This window comes from Carassius carassius, chromosome 40, assembly GCF_963082965.1.
Source record: "Carassius carassius chromosome 40, fCarCar2.1, whole genome shotgun sequence".
NCBI lineage: Eukaryota > Metazoa > Chordata > Actinopteri > Cypriniformes > Cyprinidae > Carassius > Carassius carassius.
Genome location: NC_081794.1, coordinates 482,732 through 507,076, shown reverse-complemented (window position 1 = coordinate 507,076; position 24,345 = coordinate 482,732). Strand labels below are relative to the sequence as shown.

Genomic DNA, 24,345 nt, shown 5'->3' with positions numbered 1-24,345 from the left:
ACACTTCTTGCTTCCACAGACATCAGTGTGTATTTTACAAACTCCAAATGTAGGCTGTTGTTTTACCAGTGCTTATGTGTATTTAAATGTATGAAATCTAAAATAAACATTATGAGGTTGAAAACACTGCATAGTTGTGATATATGACAGCGTTGAGCTCGTCCGTATCTGGCTCAGCGCCAACCAACGTGAAAGACGTTTGAATCAGGCAGTAATGTCACGAGTCACAACACGAAACATTCTAAATCCCATGGGGATAAGGTTAAATTATTATTTAACTCAAAAGGTTGAACATTTTATTTTTAACCATGAATACAAAAATGAAACAGAGGGGGCACAAGTCAGATCTGAGGGGGCATTGCCCCCTTTTGCCCCCTTGTGGCTCCGGGCCTGGCTGCAGCTCATCATATATTGCAGATATGTTCACCGAATATAAACCTAACAGAGGACTCAGATCACTAGGATCGAGTCAGTTAGAAATACCAAGAGTTCACACAAAAACAAGGGGAGTCCTCCTTTAGTTACTATGCCACCCGCAGCTGGAATCATCTTCCAGAAGAGATCCGATGTGCTAAAACACTAGTCACATTTAAATCTAGACTTAAAACTCATCTGTTTAGCTGTGCATTTATTGAATGAGCACTGTGTGATGTCTGAACTGATTGCACTATATTTTCAGTTTTTTTTTTTTTTTTTTTTTTTTTTTTTTTTTGTAAAATCATTTTTTAACTGTTTTTAAATTCAATTTAAGTAAATGTTTTAATAATTTTAAAAGTTTTAAAATTGCTTGTTTTATTTTTGTTATTATTTTTCTTCATGATTATTTTACTTTCTTTTATGTAAGCACTTTGAATTACCATTGTGTACGAAATGTGCTATACAAATAAACTTGCCTTGCCTTGATTTGAAAATTGGGGATTTAGTGTAATTTTCATTAACACATGGCTGAATGACAAGGAGACTTAAATAGGAAAAACTGAGCAAAATAAGCAACAGGTGTCTTTTTTCAGTTGTGGTTAAGTTGTGGTAGCCTATCGATGTTAAATAAGAAATAGTATTTATATGAAATTGTGAAATTATTGACATTGGGATCAGAAAAGAGCAAATTTTTTACTCTGTGTGCGTAAATAATGTATTGCAGAATAAATTAATGATTCGTTATTACTTGACTCCTACATAATGTCATTTCAAAAGTGTAATTCGAGTCGAAGAAAATAGAAAATAAAACCATGTTACTGTAGGTGGCGGTTTGTGCTCATGACACTGCTCAAACCAACATAGTTTGAACGATGGATCTGCGACACAGGTACCACGGTTTTGCGAAACATTTGTGACTAGCTAGTTCGTTTCCTTAACGATGCATCGTACAGTGGTGGTAAATCAGCAGTTACATCGTTGTACGGGAAACGCACCCCAGCTCCCTGTCAGTGATCTAGCACCCCTAAGCATTGATGTATTTTTGAAAAGTGAAAATAATTTTTATTTTAAAATTAAACCCAGTCCCCTAGTAAACTAGTTGCGCGGTGTCCCCACCACTTTTTAAAGCAAGTAACGCCTAAACCCCAAATGAAAAATGAGCCAAAATCAAATTTTCAATTTTTATACTTGAACGGAAAAATTTATAATCAAGCCATTTTTCCATTTCTCCTTATTGCATTGCAAATAGAAAATGAAATGATCAAAATTTAAATTTATCACAAAATCGGTCAGTGTACTTTTTCGTTCATTTGTTATTCTATTTCGGATTTGAAAGATGAAAATTAAAAAAGTGTGCAGCTTGGTTTTTTGTTTAAAATAAAAAAAGCAGAAATGGCTGTATTTTTTTTCTCCCAAATGTATTGTTGTCATCAAATAATAGTATTAGAAAATTAGACGAAAAATTTGAAGATTTTCTGTTGCACTTACTGATGTACACCTCTGCATGCAGACACCTGTACAAATGCATTTATAGATTTAAAACCCAGTCCTGAACCTGGAGTTCAGCTCCAACACACTTGCTTGGACATGGTTACTGATCCTTAAGACCTTGCCTAGCTTAGGTGTGTTTATTTGGGGTAGCTAAACTTTGCAGGACCTCCAGGAGCAGGACTGAGAACCCTGACATTAGCTCTTTAGTGATTTATCAACACCTAGTACATCTTAAAATATACAGCTCATAAAAAATAAAAGTTCCAGATGCACAAACATTAAATGCATAAACCAGTGTGAATAAAGAATATCTTAAAATAAATTTGGACGGGAATAGCAATAGGAAGTTTTAAGTAGTTGTACAGCTTGAAGTGTGAAGTTTATTCTTGTACACAGATATGTCATATTTATGGCACTACACATGAAATTCATGTATGTATTTGTCATTTAAACTGATGTAAACAGAAAAAAAATAAAAAAAATACAAATAAGTAGGTAAGGAATGACATATTATATACAAATTGACAATTGTATGTCAGGTATATTACAAAAAGCAGTTATGTATGTACAGGTATATTATGTGCAAAATTTAAGTGTACACTAAGTATGTGTTGTTAGATAAATAAGTGTATGTGTATATAAATATAAATAGTGTAGTGTGGTCCACAGTTATTATCAAGTGTTCATTATGGATGGATGGGTTGCCTGAGGGAAGAAACTGTTCCTGTCTGGTTGTTCAGTTGCTCAGAGCTCTGTGGCGTCGACCAGATGGCAACAGTTCAAAGAGGGAGTGTGCTGGATGTGAGGGGTCCAGAGTGATTTTACTGGCCCTTTTGTTCACCCTAGATGAGTACAGTTCTTGAATAGATACCCTCTGTAGTCTTCTGAGGTCAGATTTAGAAGCTGAGTCACTAGGGTTTTTTGAGAAGGTAAATGTCTGACCAGTTACAGCAACACGAGTCAGACGAGTCTGAAGATCTGAGCTGAATTTCGTGAAACATTAAAGTTCTAGTCGGTGTCAATTACTCTCATAATAAATAATAATAATGTTTAAATATATGTTGGCTTTCTCAAATCTAGGGGTGTAACGATTCACTCATTTTCTCGATGCATCGATTACAAACCCTGTCGATTCATATGCATCGATCTTGAAACATGGTTTTTGAATCGTGAATCGCCGATCTTGGACAGCAATCGATTCAAAATGCCAAGAATCGAATGAATCGCGATTTCTATAGCGATTCAATGCTTTCAGAATGTATACACATTAAATTACTACACGCACGAATTAATGGAGACCTTGAAGAGTGTTCGTGAATTGTGCCTCTTATCTGTCCTTCACGCGCTCCACTGTTTACCGCCTGAGACTGTCACAGGATTGCGCTCGCGCTCCGTTCGTCTCTGACGCAGCTGACGTGCGACCTATAGGACTCTTATAGATCTATAGGAATCTTACCGACGGAGTTACTGGAGCCGTCGACAGCTGTATTTATTGCATGGACGGAGCAGAAATGTAAGTGTCTAAATCATACGCACAGATCCATTGAATGATAAATGTTTTTAAACAATGCGGATGAACCGAATATACGAAGGAAACTTTTAAAATTAACCACAGCATTAACAACGACCTTGAAATAAGAGCGCGAGATTTATCTGATAATATGCATGAAAGTAGTGACGTGCCAGGCTATATCTGCAGCTAAACTGAATAAAAGCAGAATGAACTGATGAAACCCACGAACAATTTATGAATGATGCAGTGCTAATTGACATTTATTACAGTACAGAAACTATAAAGTATATTTTCTACCTTATTCGGTGCAGAAAATTTAAATAATTGCTAATTAAATGTAGCCTAGTATATAAAACAATCATAAAATTGCCATTAGGAAAAAAATATCGATTACAAATGATTGATTATTGTCCAGCAGTGTATTTGATTTATTACAGCTAATTAAAAGTAATTAAAAAAGAAGATAATTCCTTATAAAAAAAAATAATTATTATAATTATTATTATTATTATATAGGCTACATACATAAAATGATTGTATTTGACATTTCTGTCACTTCTGAAATTATGGCTACACCCCTGGTGTGACAAAATGTTAGCTTATACATAATACTCTTTAAGCTCTTTTTTAAAAACTTGGCTTACATACATTTTTACGTATGCCATGTCGCATCATTAAACTATCATTTAACAATGGACAAAAGGTTTTTTTTTTTTTTTCTAACCTATGGTTCTCTAACCATAAATATGACTGTAGTTTCCCCTCTGACTAAGCATTTAAATAATTTAGTAGAAGCATCTAAATAATCCCGTGAATGCACTTAAAGAATGCAGAATTGAATCGTTATAATCGAATCGAATCGAATTTAATTGTGAATCGAATCGAATTGAATTGTTCTAAATTTGCTAAAATCGTTATTGAAACGAATCGAAAACCTATTAATCATAATCGAATCGAATCGCTGCCTTGCCAAAGATTCACAGCCCTACTCAAATCCATTACATTATATATCTATATCTTGAATTCGATCATGTACTAAAAAACATAATTGCTGGATTATTTTGACTATAATAAATAAGCAGATGAAACATAGTAGCCTATACTGTTTATCACTGGTTACTTTGGGCCAAATTTACAAAGGGCATTTGTTTAGAAACCATTTAAAAAATGTATACATTCACATAAAGTAACACCTGTTTTGGTCAAAAGTGGATAGATTTTTTAGAGCCTAAAAAACACATTTTTATTCTTTAGCTTTTGGAAATTTGTATTGGTTTGTTCTTTTTTCTTTTTACTGCACTATGTACAGCACTTTGGATACATTTTTATTGTGTTAAATGTGCTTTATAAATAAAGGTTGTTGTTGTTGTTTGCAGATACTGCCACGACGTTTCCCTCCATCCTCCCCACCACCTCCAGGTTAACCCCGTCCATGTGGGGTCTGCCCTACCTTCATCTTCGGCAGGATTAGCTGGAATCTACAACATCTGATTTCAAACTACAGATGGGGCCTACGCCAAAATAATTCTGTTCTTTGTATTGGTTTTGTAAGTAAATACTTTTGAGTTTATCTTCACCTCCCGAGTCTTTCTTTTAGAACTTAACCCTCTGGAGTCGATTAACGTGTATACGCGTTATGAGTCATTTTCTCCTGATAACCCCGAAAATAACTTAAATTACATTTTCAGTTTTAATTGTACAGATAAGAGCAGTACATCAATCAAATTTTTAAAGGATCTACTTTTTTTGTATACAGACATAATAACAACAAAACTTTGTGCACTTATAAAATAAAGATAACAAACAAGGTGTGCTGTCTGCAGCCTTTGTCTGCAGACACGTCATTAAAATGAACTGTAACTCTTTGAATACTCAACGAAGAGACATGAGAGAGATATCTATAGAAAGCTTGACATGTTTACTTTTAAAATAACAAGTGCCGCCGAAAAAAAATATTCTGTGATAAAGGAATCCATATGAAATTACTGGTGCTGGTGTCCTCAAATGTTAGTCTGGAGCCCTACAGTGGTTCTTGAAGTCAGAAAAGTCATAACAGTGTTAGAAGAATGTGGTCTGTGGTATATTTTCACTGCAAAACAATAAGAAATGCTGAAAACATCACCACAAATTTTGAGAAAAGCTGCAGCAAAATCAGTCATTTTTGGCCACAAAAATCAGAAAAGAGTTACGCAAAATCCTGGAGAAACTGACTAGTTTCCTTCCTTTGTTTCCCCTTCTTTAAAAGTCAAGTCAAGTTAAGTCACCTTTATTTATTTAGCGCTTTAAACAAAATACATTGCGTCAAAGCAACTGAACAACATTCATTAGGAAAACAGTGTGTCAATAATGCAAAATGACAGTTAAAAGCAGGTCATCATTGAATTCAGTGATGTCATCTATGTTCAGTTTAAATAGTGTCTGTGCATTTATTTGCAATCAAGTCAATGATATCACTGTAGATGAAGTGACCCCACCTAAGCAAGCCAGAGGCGACAGCGGCAAGGAACCGAAACTCCATCGGTGACAGAATGGAGAAAAAAACCTTGGGAGAAACCAGGCTCAGTTGGGGGGCCAGTTCTCCTCTGACCAGACGAAACCAGTAGTTCAATTCCAGGCTGCAGTAAAGTCAGATTGTGCAGAAGAATCATATGTTTCCTGTGGTCTTGTCCTGGTGCTCCTCTGAGACAAGGTCTTTACAGGGGATCTGTATCTGGGGCTCTAGTTGTCCTGGTCTCCGCTGTCTTTCAGGGATGTAGAGGTCCTTTCTAGGTGCTGATCCACCATCTGGTCTGGATACGTACTGGATTCGGGTGACTGCAGTGACCCTCTGATCTGAAAACAGACTGGATCTGGTGGCTACGGTGACCTCGGAATAAGAGAGAAACAGACTAATATTAGCGTAGATGCCATTCTTCTAATGATGTAGCAATTACATCGGGTGTTATGGGAAGTGTTTCCGGTTCCGGTTTACCTAATTAATGCAGCCTAAAAATCCTTTAACGGATTTGGATATTAAAAGCATATTAGCATGTTATGTGTAAGCCAGGTTAAAGAGATGGGTCTTTAATCTAGATTTAAACTGCAAGAGTGTGTCTGCCTCCCGAACAATGTTAGGTAGGTTATTCCAGAAGTTAGGCTCCAAATAGGAAAAGGATCTGCTGCCCTCAGTTGATTTTGATATTCTAGGTATTATCAAATTTGTTTTGAGAACGTAGCGGACGTGGAGGATTATAATGTAAAAAGAGCTCATTCAAATACTGAGAAGATAAACCATTCAGGGCTTTATAAGTAGTAAGCATAGTAAGCATAAATGTTAAAATCTATACGATGTTTGATAGGGAGCCAGTGCAGTGTTGACAGGACCGGGCTAATATGGTCATACTTCCTGGTTCTAGTAAGAACTCTTGCTGCTGCATTTTGGACTAGCTGTAGTTTGTTTACTAAGCGTGCAGAACAACCACCCAATAAAGCATTACAATAATCTAACCTTGAGGTCATAAATGCATGGATTAACATTTCTGCATTTGACATTGAAAGCATAGGCCGTAATTTAGATATACTATTGAGATGGAGAAATGCAGTTTTACAAATGTTAGAAACATGGCTTTCTAAGGAAAGATTGCGATCAAATAGCACACCTAGGTTCCTAACAGATGATGAATAATTGACAGAGCAGCCATCAAGTCTTAGACAGTGTTCTAGGTTATTACATGCAGAGTTTTTAGGTCCTATAATTAACACCTCTGTTTTATAAGAATTTAGCAGTAAGAAATTACTCGTCATCCAGTTTTTTATATCGACTATGCATTCCATTAGTTTTTCAAATTGGTGTGTTTCACCGGGCCACAAAGAAATATAGAGCTGAGTATCATCAGCATAAAAGTGAAAGCTAACACCATGTTTCCTGATGATATCTCCCAAGGGTAACATATAAAGCGTGAAGCAGGGGCGTAGACATCTTTTCAGAAGTGAGGGGGACAGAAATTATACATTATATATATATATATATTGTGACGAGCATCCTTGGAGGAATTAGCGTCGCCCTGGCAATCAACGCAGAACACCTGCACATCCTCACCGCCGGCTGATCGGTCACAGCTGCTCCCCATCAGCCTGCGCACTTTTAAGCAGCACATGCTGCACTCACAAGAGGGTCTCGAGCCGAATGAAACGCTGGTCTAATCCTTCTCTCGTTTCTCCTCAGAAAGCAGCGAGTGACCGACAGCCCACTTACCTTGGAGCACGTCTGGACACCCACTTTCGCTTTGGGTTTGCACCGAAGAGCACAGGAACGCACGGGAAGCATCAGCCATCACGAAGCGGCTCACCTCACTTCACCAGGCACTTTGCACCTAGAATAAATCCACCCTCCGGGGCTTTACATTCACGAAACCTTGTCGAGTGATCAAGAAACATTCTCTCTTGTGGAGAATACGACCGACTAAAGCACTGTTAGACTCAGGTGCCACTTCAGGCTTCAGACGGATGCCTCCGACACGGGACTGGGAGCGGTCCTCTCCCAAGTTCAGGAAGGTGAGGAGCATCTGATCATCTACATCAGCAGGAAGCTGTCACCGGCCGAGAGGAGGTATGCCGCCGTGGAGTGGGAAGCCCTGGCCATCAGGTGGGCAGTCCTGGAGCTCCGATACTACCTCCTAGGCAGCAAGTTCACCCTGGTAACCGACCACGCGCCCCTACAGTGGATGGCCCGCGCCAAGGACACCAACGCCAGGGTGACTCGCTGGTTCCTAGCGCTCCAGGACTTCCAGTTTGAAGTTCGCCATCGAGCTGGGGTCGCCAACGCGAACGCCGATGGCCTCTCCCGAATCTGGACAGCTTACGCAGGTCTGTCAGGGGTCATTCCCCACCCTCCCCTAACTTCACCCCTACTCTCTGCATATGTTCACAGTACCAGAACGACGCTTGGGGGGGGGGTGTGACGAGCGTCCTCGGAGGAATCAGCATCGCCCTGGCAATCAACGCAGAACACCTGCACATCCTCACCGCCGGCTGATCGGTCACAGCTGCTCCCCATCAGCATGCGCACTTTTAAGCAGCACACGCTGCATTCACAAGAGGGTCTCGAGCCGAATGAAACACTGGTCTAATCCTTCTCTCGTTTCTCCTCAGAAAGCAGCGAGTGACCGACAGCCCACTCACCTTGGAGCACGTCTGGACACCCACTTTCGCTTTGGGTTTGCACCGAAGAGCACAGGAACGCATGGGAAGCACCAGCCGTCATGAAGCGGCTCACCTCACTTCACCAGGCACTTTGCACCTTGAATAAATCCACCCTCCGGGGCTTTACATTCACGAAACCTTGTCGAGTGATCCTTCACCCCGTGACAAAATATATATATATATATATATATATATATATATATATACAGTGTTGGGAAGGTTACTTTGGAAATGTAATAGGTTACAGATTACAAGTTACCCTGTTTAAAATGTAATAGTAGTGTAACTTTTTCAATTACTTTATTAATGTAACTAATTACTTTTGAGTACTTTTTGATTACTTTTCTAAATTTGTGAAAATTAAAGAATAATAAATAAAAGCATATACATCTACTTAAATACAGTTATCTAATAAGCATGTGACATATTCTGTGTAATAAACTCCTGAAACATTGGTGTTTTTTTTTAAACAGCTTTCTCTTTGTATATGATGATAGTTTTCTCAAAATAAGTAAAATGCACATGAAGTGACACAGAGCAGTTATAGAAATTATGTTTATGTGCTCGTGTACTCCTATATTAAGGCGGCAGAGGTTGAAAACACTGCGAGCTTCAGTAGGCCTATGTGTAGTAAATGAAACCATGTCTTTGCCATTAATTTACAGGAGGGGCGGACTGGGAAAAAAATTCAGACTGGAAAATTCAAACTCATAGAAACAAATTCATGGACAAAACTATTTTTTGTATGGACCTGACATAAAAAAAGGTTTAAATCTTTAATTTGGGGACATGCAAAATAATTAAAAGTTCTCTCCTGAACTGCACCTTCACTTCTCTTTATTTTGCCCTGTTATCCATCTCTCTTATGACTTTAATACTCAAGATTGAACAAAACTATACTTTACAGCGGGTCAGGCCGGTGCTGCCCTGCACACTATGGCGGTGTTGCAGGCGTACCAGGCCGACCTGCTGGGGGATCTAAGACCTGTATACCGCTGAGATCCGGATCCGAGCCCAGACAGGCGGGAGAGCCTGGCCCTTCACGACCTGAGGGCCGTAGACAGGGCCAGAGAGCTAGTGTCGCCTCTCGTGCACCCCCTCCATGTAGGAGCAGGTCACAGAGGAGGCGTGACTCCCGCAGGAAAAAGAAGAGGGAGGTGATCCAGTACAAACGATCACAGCGTTAGTGATGGATCATCTCCTGGAGGGCTGTTACTATCCTAGCCCTCTCCTCTTTTTCCCGACTCCCCAGGCGTTTCTTACACCTGGCCTGGGGCTGGTTCTGATGGCCCGCCTCGGCTTGGTTGGTGAGAGCGCCTCTTTCAGGCATGTAAAGTGATGGCCCCCAGGTTCATAGAGAACTCTCTGGCGAGTCTTCACTCTGCACGCCGCAGGTGAACTGGTTGGTTTTTAATATAATTTCTGTGTGTGTACTAACACTGATTTGTATTTCTCTACAGACCTTGTTCCCTGTATAGACCTAGGGAGTCATTCTTAGAGGAGCAATGAGGTAAGGTATTGGAACTTCAGGGCCCTGAAGCCCCCCCCCCCAGCTTGTGGCTAGAACGATTTAGGGAGAAGCTCAAAAAAAAGATTTGACTCCCGTGTGAATAGGTGATGGCCTTCCTGTCATGACATTTTTATGCGTGGTGGGCCACCACTCATTTCTATGTTAGCCTCAGGGCTTTAAGCCGCCTAGGGGTAGAGTAGTTGGTCTTCCTAAAAAAAAAAAAAAAAAAAAAAGAAAACTTTTTTTTTACTTTAGGTTTAGACTGACGCTGGCGCTTCAGATAGATCTTATGTCCTACCTTTCGGTTTGTGACATTGGTATCCTGAGAACTTCGCTCCCCTGGCAGTAGGTTGAGTGTTTCACAGCCTCTCAATCAAGTAGGCTGTGGCTCCTCCGAGCCCTCAGGTAGATCTATGCTTGTAGGTCGGCCCTAACCCGGGCCGCCTCTGTAGCTGGCCTAGGCTATGTTTGGGATGTTGGAGGCGTTTTGCTAAGTATAGCTGCCGCATTTTATTATGTGTAGGCTTCCTCCCCGAGATTTCAGCCTCCTCCCTTAAATGGGAGTTGTTGGCCAAAGCCCGCCCCTTTCACTGCATTCAGGGGTGATAGAGTAATGCAGGGTGGTAGTTGAGGTATGATCCTTCAGGCGGGTCAGGCTGTCTTTCGCTCTGCGATGTGATAGTTTGCCAGACCCTGCCGAACAGAGCTACTTGTTTTTAGGCCTCTAGAGCTGGCTCCACTCAGCCCGTTGAGCTGAACCGCTCGGACGATGGGTGAAAGTTGGTTGGCTTGCAAGCAAGCTCCGCTCCCCCAGGCTGGGCACAGGACAAATCCCTGTCACCCTTTGGAGCCACTTGCAGGCCCGCTCCCTGTCTAACATTTCAGGGGCATATGGTGTTACTCCCCCGCTAACGCAGGGTAGTTTTGAGTAATCCATTCTCAGCTCTGTATTATCTACCTCACACCATGATGGCTCCGGTTGAGCAGGGAGTTCTAACTACATTTCATTCCGGTATTTGAACTCCGCTCCCTTGAAGCCAGAGCATTGCCATGAGCTGATGCCCTTGCATTTAGTAGGTAGGCCCTTAAAATGGGGCCTCCACTAGGCAGAGTGGCGTATGTTGTACTCCCCTGCTATGAGGGTATTGCTTTTTGCTGAGTACACTGCCTTTGGCAATGTGATTAGGTACCAGGATGCTGTAAGCGCTGTAGTAACAGTTTTTCTGCCTTGAAGGCTGCACAGTTAGGTAGTAGGCCCCAGCAGGCCTCCTTGACTGGGTAACCCCTAAGATAGGGCTCCTAGGCCAGCTCACCTTTGGTGGTTGGCCCTGGTAGTTTGGGCAGAAGACTCACTACCGAGTAGTAGGTCTTAACAGGCCTCCTCGGAGGTGGGTCACAACATTGTGGAGCATACACTAGGTCAAAACTTTAGGAAAGTTTTTTTTATTAGTATGGTTCCAGCAGTGTTCATTAAAGTAGCAGAAAGACTCGGTATCAGCTAGTAGGCTCGACCGGGCCTCCCTGTTAGGCGAGTCCCCAGCAGCAGTACACATCCAGCTGATTAGACCGTTTCAGGAAGTAGGCCTCTTCAGGCCTCCCTGAAGATGGGCTCCCACATTTTTTGTGGAGATCAGGTAGTAGGCTTTACTAGGCCTCCCTGAGGGCTGAATCCCTCATACTGTGGTACTAAGTGGCCCTGAGGTTGAACTATCAGGTAGTAGGCCTCATAAGGCCTCCCTGAAGGCAAAGCCCCATAGACAGTCAACTGGACTGCCAGTCTGGCCCACTGTCAGCTGTGGTTTTCAGGTAGTAGGCCTCTCCAGGCCTCCCTGAAAGTAAGCTCCTTCATGTCATGGTTCTCTGGTAGTAGGCCTCACCAGGCCTCCCTGGAGTTGAGTTCCAACATACTTTGAGTTTCCACTTAATGTGGGTTTTCTGGTAACGGGTAGTAGGCCTCTCTAGGCCTCTCTGTAAGCGAACTCCTATGTACTGTGGTAGGCTTCACTAGGCCTCCCTTAAGTTGAGCTCCCAGGTTTTGTGGTTGTCATGTAGCAGGCCTCTCCAGGCCTCTCTGTAAGTGAACTCCCATGCGCTGTGGTTATCAGGTAGTAGGCCTCACTAGGCCTCCCTGAAGTTGAGCCCCCGCATACTGTGGTTGTCATGTAGTAGGCCTCTCCAGGCCTCTCTGTAAGTGAACTCCCATGCGCTGTGGTTATCAGGTAGTAGGCCTCACTAGGCCTCCCTGAAGTTGAGCTCCCACATACTGTGGTTATCATGTAGTAGGCCTCTCCAAGCCTCCTTGGAAGGTTAGCTCCCACTTACTGTGTGTTCCACTGAGCATGGTTTTTCAGGTAGTAGGCCTCTCCAGGCCTCTCTGAAAGTGAGCTCTCACGTTTTATGGTTATCAGATAGTAGGCTGCACCAGGCCTCTCTGATGGTGAGCTCCCACATACTGTGGTTGTCAGGTAGTAGGCCTCTCCAGGTCTCCCTGAGTAGTTTCACAGTGGTGCTGGGTTTTGTAAGCTAGTGGCCGCTTATTTTCAGTTTAGCAGACCTTATCAGGCAGCTACCAAAGGTGAGCTTGCGCCCTGGCTTGACTCAAGTTTTTATTCTCTGCTACGGGTTCCCTCCTGGAACCTCTTTATCTTGCTACAGCCTGGTTGCCTACCAGGTAGATCTAATGCTCCCCTCACTGAGGGTCAGTATGAGTATGTGGTCTCCTGAGTCTGATCAGTCGGTCGTAGGCCTCTCATGAGGCCTCCCAGTTAGATCAGTCCTTAGGCCCTCACAGGCCTCCTTAGTGTTTTGAAACACAAACACTGGGTTGATCCGTGGATCGAGTAGAGAAACTCCCCTCGCTGGCAAGGGTTGTAATGCACTATGCTGAGTCATACTCTCCAGGATATCCCGTCTCTGAGATCCGGTCCGAGTGGTTCACTGCCTGCTTCGCAGTCCCTCGGGTTGGATGCCTTCCTAAAGGCAAGTGTCCAGAGGCTCTGTCTTCGGACAGACAGGAAGTGGCCAGACTATAGTGTCTTGTATGGTGACACCAGGTCAGGCCTGCCTGGTGGCATTTCAGGTGGCACGTTCCCCTGAGTAGTGACTGGCTGGGGTTCCCTCAGGTTCCCTAGCCACATTCCCTAGAAGGGACCCCTTCTAAGAAGTTGAAGTTGTGGTCCTAGGCCCTTGAGCAGGCCCAGGTAGACCTTTCACTAAAACTATGCTTATGGAGGTTTTTCTGTGGTATCATATAGCTTGGGCTATGACCGTAGGGAGTGCTGTCACTGACAGCCCAGTGTGACCTGAGGGTGAGTGGTTCTAGCGTTTCATTTGAATTTGCTAGTTCTGTCAGTTGTCACTGCCGCTTGGCAGGCACTCCCCTTAGCATGGTGGCGTTGGTATATCGTTCCCCAAAGCGTCATTCTGACGTAGTGTAGAGTTCCCTTTCGAAAGGGAACGTCTCAGGTTACGACTGTAACCTATGTTCCCTGAGAACAGGGAACGAGACACTACGTCTTCCTGCCATGCCTCGGGGCCTGCCTGCAACAGTCCCTTCAGACGATAGGATGTTTGTCATGTTTGCAAGGCTCCCTTTTATACTTGCAGGTCGCACGTTAATCATTCACGTTAATGATTCACGGGCTGTCGCCGGTCATTATGATTGCCGTGATTTGATAGTGATTTCAGACACCTGTCACGCCTGAGGCGTTCCCCAAAGCGTCATTCTGACGTAGTGTCTCGTTCCCTGTTCTCAGGGAACATAGGTTACAGTCGTAACCTGAGACGTTTTCTATTTGAATATATTTTAAAATGTAATTTATTCCTGTGATCCAAGCTGTATTTTCAGCATCATTACTTCAGTCTTCAGTGTCACATCCTTCAGAAATAATTCTAATATGGTGATTTGCTGATTATCATTATTTAAAACATATGAGTAAATTTTTTCAGTATTCTTTCCATCCAAAGATCAGCATTTATTTGAAATAAAAAGTTTTTGCAACAGTATACACTATATCATTCAAAAGCTTAGAGTCAGTATGATTTTTATTTTTTGGAAAAAAAAATTATGGAAATTAATAATTTTATTTAGCAAGGATTCTTTAAATTTATGAAAAGTAATGATAAAGACGTCATTTTACAAAAGATTTCTATTTCATATAAATGCTGTTTTTCTGACCTTTCTATTCATCAAAGAAACCTGAAAAAATTCTACTCCGCTGTTTTCAACATAATAATAATAATTTTAAGCAGCAAATCAGAATATCAGAATAATTTCTGAAGGATCGTGTGACTGGAGTAATGATGCTAAAAATTCAGATATGAGATCTCAATAAATTACATTTTTAAATATATTCAAATAGAAATCAGTTATTGTTTTGATGTTTTTTGGATCAAATAAAAGCAGGCTTGGTGAACAGTAGAGACTTCTTTAAAACACATTAACAAGCTTACTGTTCAAAAACATTTGATTGGTAGTGTATAGGCAACTTAAATTTTTCTCTAACTTTAGGCTTTTAATTGGCTTAGAAATCTATAACGGCTGGACAATGACAAATAATAATGATTTGTTTATATAGTACAAACACTTTTTTAATTACATAATAAGGCAGAATAGTGTTCGTGTTTCCAAAAGTGTCTGTATTTCTGTGAAAACAACTGTTTTCATACAGCGGTAGCTGGACGCTTTTGTCCATATTAAAAGTCCTGTCTTCGTGATCCCATGTTTTAAACTTTAGTTAGTGTGTAATATTGTTGTTAGAGTATAAATAATATCTGTAAAATTCTAAAGCTCAAAGTTCAATGCCAAGCGAGATATTTTATTTAAAAGAGTAATTCACCTACAACGAATGACCAGTTTGGACTACATCCCTCTAGTTCCTGCAGTAATGATGTCACTAAATCAGTTTTTTGACTAACCTCCGCCCACATGAATACACAAAAAAGGGGGCGTGGTCTTGTTGCGCTCCGACAGAGAAGAGGAAGAGCTGCGTTTGTGTTTGTCGCCATGTCGTCGAAACACTGTTATTTTCATCTCGGAGTCCAATCACCTTTGTTTGGGCTTCCCAGGGACGCTGTACTTAGAGATCAATGGTTACAATTTATATTATTTATATATTATATCATTTAAATTATAATCCACATGTAAAACTATGCAGCACATTTTGCTGAGGACAGCTTCCTCAATCTCAATCAGTTTAATGCCGGATTCGCACAAAGATTATTCTTGAAAGATGGAGCAGTGTATTTTATTATTTAAGTTGGTGCGTTTAACAGTTTCTGTAACTTATTACACAAAGGGCAATGCTGTTTAGCTTTGTTAACTAGATGTTAGGGCTGTGCAAAAAAATCGAATGCAATTTTCATGTGCATCTCGTCAGTAAAAACGCTCCTGTGATTGTAAGTACATCTCAAGCACGTGCGTTCAGATCAGCATTGCCAGGTTTTCAAAACAAATTCTGCCCACTTGCTTTTCAAAACTAGCCCAATCGCGTTTCCAGGAGGGCTGTGTGCTCTAAGCTGGTGTCGAATCACAACACAGGAACCGCTGGGACAATCAGAACTCGTTACGTATTTCTGAAGGAGGGACTTTATAGAACAAGGAAGTCATCAGCCCCCGTTTTTATGACAGTGAAAACAGCGGTATTCAGATAGGTGAATTGTGTGAAAAATACTGTGTTTTTTTACACGCGAAACATGAACACGTTATATTGCACACTGTAAACACAATCAAAGCCTCAAAAAAGCATGAAAAACGGGACCTTTAAAAGTTTCCTGGAATGAATTTCTGCACGAAAGCGCCCTCCGGCTTCGAGTATGAATGAAACACACACTTCATGAGAGTTTAGCGCTCCGTGATGTTTATCTCGTCTTCTGGGTCTGAATAAAATATAATGTCATGCACAGACTATCCTATCTCTTTGAGTTTAAATCTATATTTATTCACACCAGCTCCTGAAAACCTCTATGCGAACACACTTGACTGAAAAAGTGCGGGGGACGAATTTCCGTGATATTAAAAGTGGGGGGGACACGTCCCCCGCGCAATCTACACCCCTGGCGTGAAGATTAGTACTGAGCCTTGAGGTACTCCATACTGCACTTGTAATCGATATGATCCCACTTCATTCACTGCTGCGAACTGATGGCGGTCATATAAGTACGATTTAAACCATGCTAATGCACTTCCATCAATGCCAACAAAGTATTCAAGTCTATGCAAAAGAATATTGTGGTCAGTTGTGTCAAACGCAGCACTAAGATCCAATAAAACTAATAGAGAGATACAACCACAATCAGATGATAAGAACAGGTCATTTGTAACTTTCTTCAGTGTCATTCAGTTCCTTGTCTTGGATTAATGTTATTAATGGTCTACGTGTGTAAGTTTATTAAAAGATTCCTTTATTTCCATGCCATAATGTGCCTCACTAAAACCGAGACCGTTTGACTGTTATCAGCATATGTTGAAGTAGATCTGTTGTCTCTGGGAGAATATGCAGCTCAGATGCCAAAAAGGTTGTGGGTTATTTATTTTTTGTTTTAATTTTTTTTCACTTTAACTTTGTTCCCAGAGTGTCCAGTATTTTGTGGGTGGGACTGCCAAGAAAAGGAAAGAAGAAAAAAAAGAAGGTACAAAGCCAGATGTACACTGGAAGGCTGAAACTCACAAAAACATTAAGAAACATTAGGCATCAAATAAAAACTGCCTTGGATTTTAAAAACATGCCCTCAAAAAATCCAATGGATATTGAAAGTCGGCAAGAGCACTGTAAGTTTCAAAACATTTCATTAATTTGTTTGCTAAATAATTTCATGCATATAGTTTGTGTGTGTATATACATTATGTACAATGTATATATACAATTAATTGCAATTGGTTTAAGCATGTGCAGGAAGTTATGGGGGGTGCGTGGGGCACAAACTAAAGCAGCGTTAGTTGTAACCCACATGGTTCAAGCATTTCCGCACATGCAGCATAACAAAATGTATGCTATTTACTAGTTGTCATATCAACACTATTTAGAGACAAAACTGTGTTTGAATTTTAAATCTTTTAAAGATATTGCTGAACATTTAATTAACCAAGTAGAAGAAAATTTGTGGTTAAAGTACATTTCCATCTCAGTTTTTTGTGTTTGCTTAAAATAAGACAAATCTGCTATTACTTTAATCTCCAATCTGTTATTTAGCAGTTTAGGTGGCTTTAATGCTTCACTAACTAGCAGAACTTTCTGTTTAAATTCCAGTTGCACAAATGGGGAACGTTGTAACACTGCATTACAATATGCCCTATTATTATTAGAACTATGATATTCTATGACACTATAACTGTAACTTACACTAATTCCTTAAGTGAATTTTAATGAGAAACCATGATAAAATGTGTGGATGTATTTTTATTTCTTTTTTATTAATTTGCCAACATTGTTTTGAAGTAGGCTACGACTTAAGTAATTACATTTTAATTACTTAAAGGTCACCCAAAAATAAAAATTCTATCATTAATTACTCACCCTTATGTCATTCCAATGTTTGGTCTGATGTTTTAAATAAAATCATGTGCTTTCACTGAACATAATCAATGCTGATTACGTTGTTTAAGTTCAGTGGAAACTTTCCAAAATGACGGAAGAAAGGGAGAGAAGAATTGTTGGATAAATTATTTTTTCTGCGCACGAAAAATATTCTTGTAGCTTCGTAAAGTTACAGTTGAGCCAATGATGTCACATTTTACTGATTATTTTACCGATGTCCTTGCTACTTTTCTGGACCTGGGAACATTACAGTTGAGTTGCTGTCTACAGAGGGTCAGAGAGCTCTCGGATTTCATCAAAAATATCTTAATCTGTGTTCCGGAGATGAAAAAAAGTCTTACGGGTTTGGAATCACATGAAGGTGAGTAATTAATGACAGAATTTTCATTTTTGGGTGAACTAACACTTTAACACCCGATTTGCAAACGAGTGTGCCGATTCTGATGACGTTATTAATTTTACTGTATTCAGCTTTCGTTTTTTTTCTCAATGAAGTTAGTATGCATTCCCATGGTATATTGCCTCAACTGAACTTTAACTAACTTATTACATGGTAGCTCATGAATGTTAGCACGACAAATCTGACTATATTTTCCTTTAGTCTTTTGGGTAAATGGCTTATATATAATTATTTGTACATTTGTAAACTTTATTCTGTAATATTGATTTTACAGTTCACAAGGTAAGATCATGTTTATGGAAGCTTTTTACTGGGCTGTGTCTACTGGTAGTCTTGTGTTTTCTGGTGAGTTAAAGAAAATACATTTTTATCTTGCTGTGTGACCATCTGAAGTATTTTCCTGGTACACAAGGCCAGAATGTTTTTTGGTTTGAGATATTTTACAGTTTGCTAGTGCTACTGTTTCGGCTCTCTAAAAACATGCATGCAAGTGTGCAACTTTTACCATCTGCTGAATGAAATTAAACTCGACTGCAATGGTCAGGCCCACGCATATAGTCCTGGCTTGCATGGCCTTTCTAGATGACATTTAATTTTTTTTAAACAATTTTTTTATGCATGCAGGTCTTTGAATGGTTAGAAAACAATGTTAATTCAATTATCTCCCAACAAGCATGATAATAACCATCTACTGTGTATTTGTAGGTTTTGTCTTTTATGGGAGAAGAAAGAAAGAAACGCCCTTCCCCCAGCTTTTTGTCTCTGCACTCAGTAGAACACAGTTGCCACAACTCTTCAAACTCCAGGTCTCCTGCAGGAATCAACTTTCAGACACAAATAAGCTCTTTTTACTCTGAATTAGGAATCAGTTTAGATGCCTACTCTAGGTTACAGCAGGCTGTTTACTGGGAAGAACCTGACAGATCAATCACAAGTGTGTCCATGAGTACTAGTCCAGCTCACACCACATTCATCATAGAGAACCTGAAAGAGAGCTACCAAATTGGTGAGGAGCTTTTTGTCACGGTACACGCGAAGGACTCTGACAATAAATTCAAGCATTATGGAGGTGACTTTTTTCAGGCCAAGCTGTTCTGGTCTAAATCTAAGGTCAGTAGTTGTTCACATTATTATTTTACTAGAACTGCTTAGCTGTTGTGTTTAAGCTCTGAAAGTGAGAATGTTCCTCTGTCATAGGCCAGTGTGTTTGGGGAGGTGCTGTACCTGTGCAATGGCTCCTACCGTGTGCGTTTCCTCCTGCCGTGGGTCGGTGAAGCTCAGGTGGCTGTGCATCTAATTCACTCCAGTGAAGCTGTCGAGGTCCTGAAGCGTCACAGAGAAACTGACTCTGACAGAGTGTACTTTTATGGATATTATGAGGGACCAGGACCAGGTAAGACCAGACTGAGTGAAACGGTAAAGTGTAATGTGAAGTGGGACAAGAATGGACTAGAGAGCATAAGAACTGGAGACTGTTGCTGTGAATACAACGATCCCCGTACTGGAGAAACATGGCGCTGCCAGAGACCCAAATCACTGCCATGCAGTGCCCTTGTGCACCACTCTATGGGTGGTTATACAGACAGTTTGACTTATAAAGACAAGATGCTTATGTGAGATCAATGGCTTCTTGATTTAATTTATACTTGATTGATTTAATGCATTGCTGGAAGGCAGCATGACAGACAAACGTGTTCTCTTTGGCAGGAAGCAAACTAACAAAGATATCAGTGGTGATAAGAGGATCATCAAAATATTTCCTTCCCATGGAAATACAAATATTGGTATGTTGGTCAAGAGTTTAACCCAGAGGAATAGAGATGCTGGGAAATGTGTCACACATAAAAAGAGAAGCTAATTACATAATCAAAACTCATCTTTTTACAGACCTTACATTCTCAATTTGCTCTTTTTCCAGATGTAACAAAGAAATGTCGTCCCGGTTTACACACTCCAGTTCCGGCCGGCTTTTACCTGAATGATGTGTGGACTTCTTTTGTCTGTAGAACCCACCATTTTACAACCCAAAAGATAACAGAGTGCCTGAAAGACAAACACATCTACATGATGGGAGACTCGACTCTGAGACAGTGGTTTAAGTTCTTTGTAAATGAAGTACCAGGTGAGATAGAAGGCTGCTTATTGGGCTTCCAGCTCTCACAAATTCAGGAGGAGAAGTACGTCGCTAACTCTGTTAGCTGGATTTGATTGTTGATGATTTGATCTTGGATTGGTTGGTTCCTTCAATGCTCCTGGAGTTGTTGTCATAGCAACAGGTCCGTAAACTTAAACCTCTTTGGGAGCAGCTTATTTCATGTAAACATGATTAGATCGTATCTTTGTAAGCAGAACTGATACTTAAAATCTGTCTGCTACCACTGCTACTTTATTAGAAGAGTAACCCACTGATCCAGGGACAGAAATTTACAATAACAATAATTGAAAAAATATTATAAAGTTGTGTATTCATCACCTACAACACTATAGACACAGCAAGGTTTACTTGTTGAAAAATGTATTTGTGATGAAATAATTACTTTATATAGGGTTAGTACTGAAAGATTTAATTTTGCAATTATTTGTAAAAGTAATGTATGGAAGCCCGCACATGACATGCAAGAAAAAATAAATAAATTGTGCACACGATTTACTAATACGTTCCTTCAATGTACTAAATTGTGCACATGATTACTGTTGCGTTCCCTTGATTTGCTAAACTGTGCGCACGATTTAGCAAATCAAGGGAACAAATTAGTAAATCGTGTGCACAATTTATAAATCAAGGGAACGCAATAGTAATCGGAGCTCCGTAGTAATCACTTGTAAATCTTGTAATTCTCTCTCTATGCATTGCTATTCTTATTATGGTGGAAAGGAATTTGCTTTGCAGCATTTACAGAATTTTATAATAAAAAACCGTACCAGTCACTGTGCCTTTAAAGCATGTCTGGATGTCAAATAAAAATCTGCTAACTGCATGTGTGTGTTTAATAACAAAACACACCCCACCCAAAGTTGGCAGCTCTGCATACTATGTATATAGGAACTGTGGAGTCATACATTATTTTTTGGTGTCACTTCATGTTTTTCAGTGCTGAAGCAGATGAATCTGCATGTCCAATATCAGTCAGGACCGCTCCTAGCAGTTGATGTGGAGAACAACATTGACTTACACTGGAGAGCTCACGGTGTTCCTCTGCGCACTCGAAAAACACCATTTGCCGATCTGCACTACATCAGTAATGAGATTGATGACCTGGCTGGAGGACCCCACATGGTCATTGTATTCAATCTGGGGCCTCATTTCACCACCTACCCTCTGGATTTCTTCACCCAAAGAGTGTTGAGGATCCGCAAAGCTGTTCTAGCACTGTTACAGCGGGCACCTGAAACTACGGTTATAATCAAGACTGTCAACACTGGCAGAAAGGTAAGCTTACACAGTATCAAGTGTCTACATACAAGGAGGTCACACTGTGATGCCAAGTTTAGGGTTGATGTTGGGTTTCTGTCTTTCTGATAGGATATTTTCGGCAGTGACTGGTATTCTCTTCAGTTGGACAGAATTCTGCAGTGGGCTTTTCAGGATGTTGGTGTTTATATTCTGGATGTGTGGCAAATGACAGCCTGTCACTACAACCGTGAAGACATCCATCCAGGCCCTGTCATCATCAAAAATGAGATTGACATTTTACTATCTTTTATTTGCCCCAAATGAATTTAAATGACTAAATTTTACTACATTTGAAAATCTAGGTCATGTGTAGGAAAACTTGAAATACTGTGTGACAGTGTTTAAAATCTAAATGTGCTCCACGTGTAGGGTGACCATATGAGCCATTTTCCCAGGACGCATCCTTGCCAGGATTTCTATATTGCCTAAAACATCCAAAGTAGTTTGACCAATAAAATGCAGGTATGGTACATAATCAACCAATCGTGGTGTGTGAGAAGGTGAGATCTACAGAGAACGATCAGAGCAATGCAAATACATGTACATGTTAGGGTTTTCTTCGTTCATTCAACTTGAAGCGTTGCTGTGCACTGATCATTATATGGCACCAAAGTACGCGTCCTGGGAAAATGGCTCATATGGTCACCCTATCCACTTGTGCTGTGTTGGATGATTATCTTAACATCCTCTTCCTGATCTTTATTAATAAAACAACTTTAAACTTTAACTGCAGCTGAGTAATGACATTTATATATTGAAGCCTCTTTCTGCCACATAAAAATGCTAAATTATCACATAAGAAGTTAAATTATGACAACCATAATCATGAAATTAAAAGTCAAAGTAATGACATACTAAGTCGAAATAGCCTTAACCTGGAATTTGGTGTCCTATTGGTGTTATTTACTTGCATGTCAATTTCTAGAGAACCAAGAAGTTGTGCAGACCTCAAGAATAGAAAACATCTCAACTGGCTGCTTTGAACATTTCATCTTGCAGATGCATTGCATGCTGCTCAGGCCTCAGCTGTTATATGTAATGTTTTATTTTTGTGTACCTGAGATCTAGCAGATCGCCTATGTTTCAGTTCTCTAAAATACAGAAATGTTATTTAAACTTCAGTAACGTTTTTGTGGTTACCACTTTGCTGAAGATAATAGCTTGTGCTGATTTTGTGAGTAGTTGTTGCATGCAGGCTCCAATTTACAGTGATCAGTTATTAATTAGAAATATTGCCTAAATTTAATGATCACAAATATTGATTGTATATTAATTTAGATATTTGATTATTCCGGACTCATTATACTTTCAATTATAATTACTATACTTTCATAAATGAGCGAGGAAAGAGGTTTTGTTTGCTCTTTTTGGAGATTTCTTCTCCAGTTAAGTTTTAGTGTTTTATAGCATGGCATCTGTTTTGTGTGAGTTCCTGAAAAGTTAATTTCATGAGGAGATCATTTCACTCCTTGCAGAGACATGTAGTACAGTAGATCAAGGGGGGTAGAATGGAGCTCTTTCAAGGACGTGCATTTAATGCATGTATGTGGTAAGATACAGTTTAAAACATAGTTCTGCATGCACCGCTCAGTTGAATGAAAAAATTTACTTTTCTATATGGTATAATGTTGTTAAACTGAATGTGCAAAGCAAACTGTTGGAAGAAATATCCACAAAATTAAGAGCAACACTTAAATAAAAGTGAACAGTTTATCTGTTAATCATGTGCATGAGAAAGTTGTGTTTGTTACTATAACAACTGTAGGGTCTGAAGCAGGGTCAGCACTAGTGAGGAGAATAGTGCTGACAACTCTTTTGAGGGCTCACAGCAAATTTCAACCAATTTCCAGTCTGATGTGGTCTGATCAAAATGTAATTCTTTATTTGATTAAACTTCTGTTAGCTTATTCTTTGGCCTGTCAGGAACACTACTGGACACAGATGCAGGTTACAGTATGAGACCAATTTATTCAATAAGTCCAAAAGAAAAACTTCCTCAAACGAATAGAAACAGACCGGGAAATAGGGAAAAAGGTCCAACAGAAAAATAACAGACTTCTATGTCTTTGCGTAAACACCCGGCAGGGGGCGCCCAATGGCACGGCCGCGTAGTGAGCGGAGAGGGGAGGAAGACACGAGAGAGCCAGTAACGGAGCAAACCGAAACACTTCTGAGGAATGCAGGTGCCCGGTCTAGGAAATGAGGGAGGAAAAAAAAAATAGAAAACAAAACAACCAGTTGGGGCAGAGGTAACAAGAGGGGAATGGAACACAGGTTTAACCCTGGAAACATGGAAAACAGGGTGCACCCGACCAAGCGTGGTAGGGAGCTTGAGCTGCACCGCTGCCAGACTCAGGACCTTGGTGATCTGTTATGGGCCAATGAACCTGGGTGCCAACTTGCGTGAGGCTACCCTGAGGGGCAGGTCCTTGGTGGAGAGCCATACCCTTTGATTTGGTCCGCCTATTAGCCTGGGTCAAGGCCTCCTTAGCCCTATTCCAGGTGCGCCGACACCATCGGACAAAAGCCAAAGTAGACGGGACTGCAACTTTAGGTTCCAGTGTGGGAAACAAGGGAGGCTGATAACCGACAGAACACTGGAATGGGGACATACCTGTGGCAGAGGCCGGAAGGCAGTTATGGGCGTATTCTACCCATGACAGCTGTTGACACCAGGAGTTGGGATTGTGGGATGCCAGGCAGCGAAGAGTGCGTTACCAATCCTGGTTTGCCCGCTCGGACTGCCTGTTGGTCTGGGGTAGGAATCCTGATGACAGACTTGTAGAGGCCCTGATCTGCCGACAGAACTCCAAAACCGAGAGACAAACTGTGGACCCTTATAAG

At 40.6% G+C, this 24,345-nt stretch overlaps 1 protein-coding gene across 1 annotated transcript; it reads left to right on the top strand.

The window, feature by feature from the left end:
• The first annotated feature begins 18,197 nt into the window (after positions 1 to 18,197).
• Positions 18,198 to 21,848, top strand: LOC132121845 (NXPE family member 3-like). The gene is made up of 8 exons (XM_059531594.1): positions 18,198 to 18,213; positions 18,322 to 18,392; positions 18,753 to 19,157; positions 19,245 to 19,660; positions 19,755 to 19,831; positions 19,966 to 20,169; positions 21,140 to 21,477; positions 21,571 to 21,848. The coding sequence occupies exons 1-8, from the start codon at positions 18,198 to 18,200 to the stop codon at positions 21,763 to 21,765; spliced, it is 1,722 nt and encodes a 573-aa protein (XP_059387577.1). The 3' UTR covers positions 21,766 to 21,848.
• Positions 21,849 to 24,345: the final 2,497 nt, after the last annotated feature.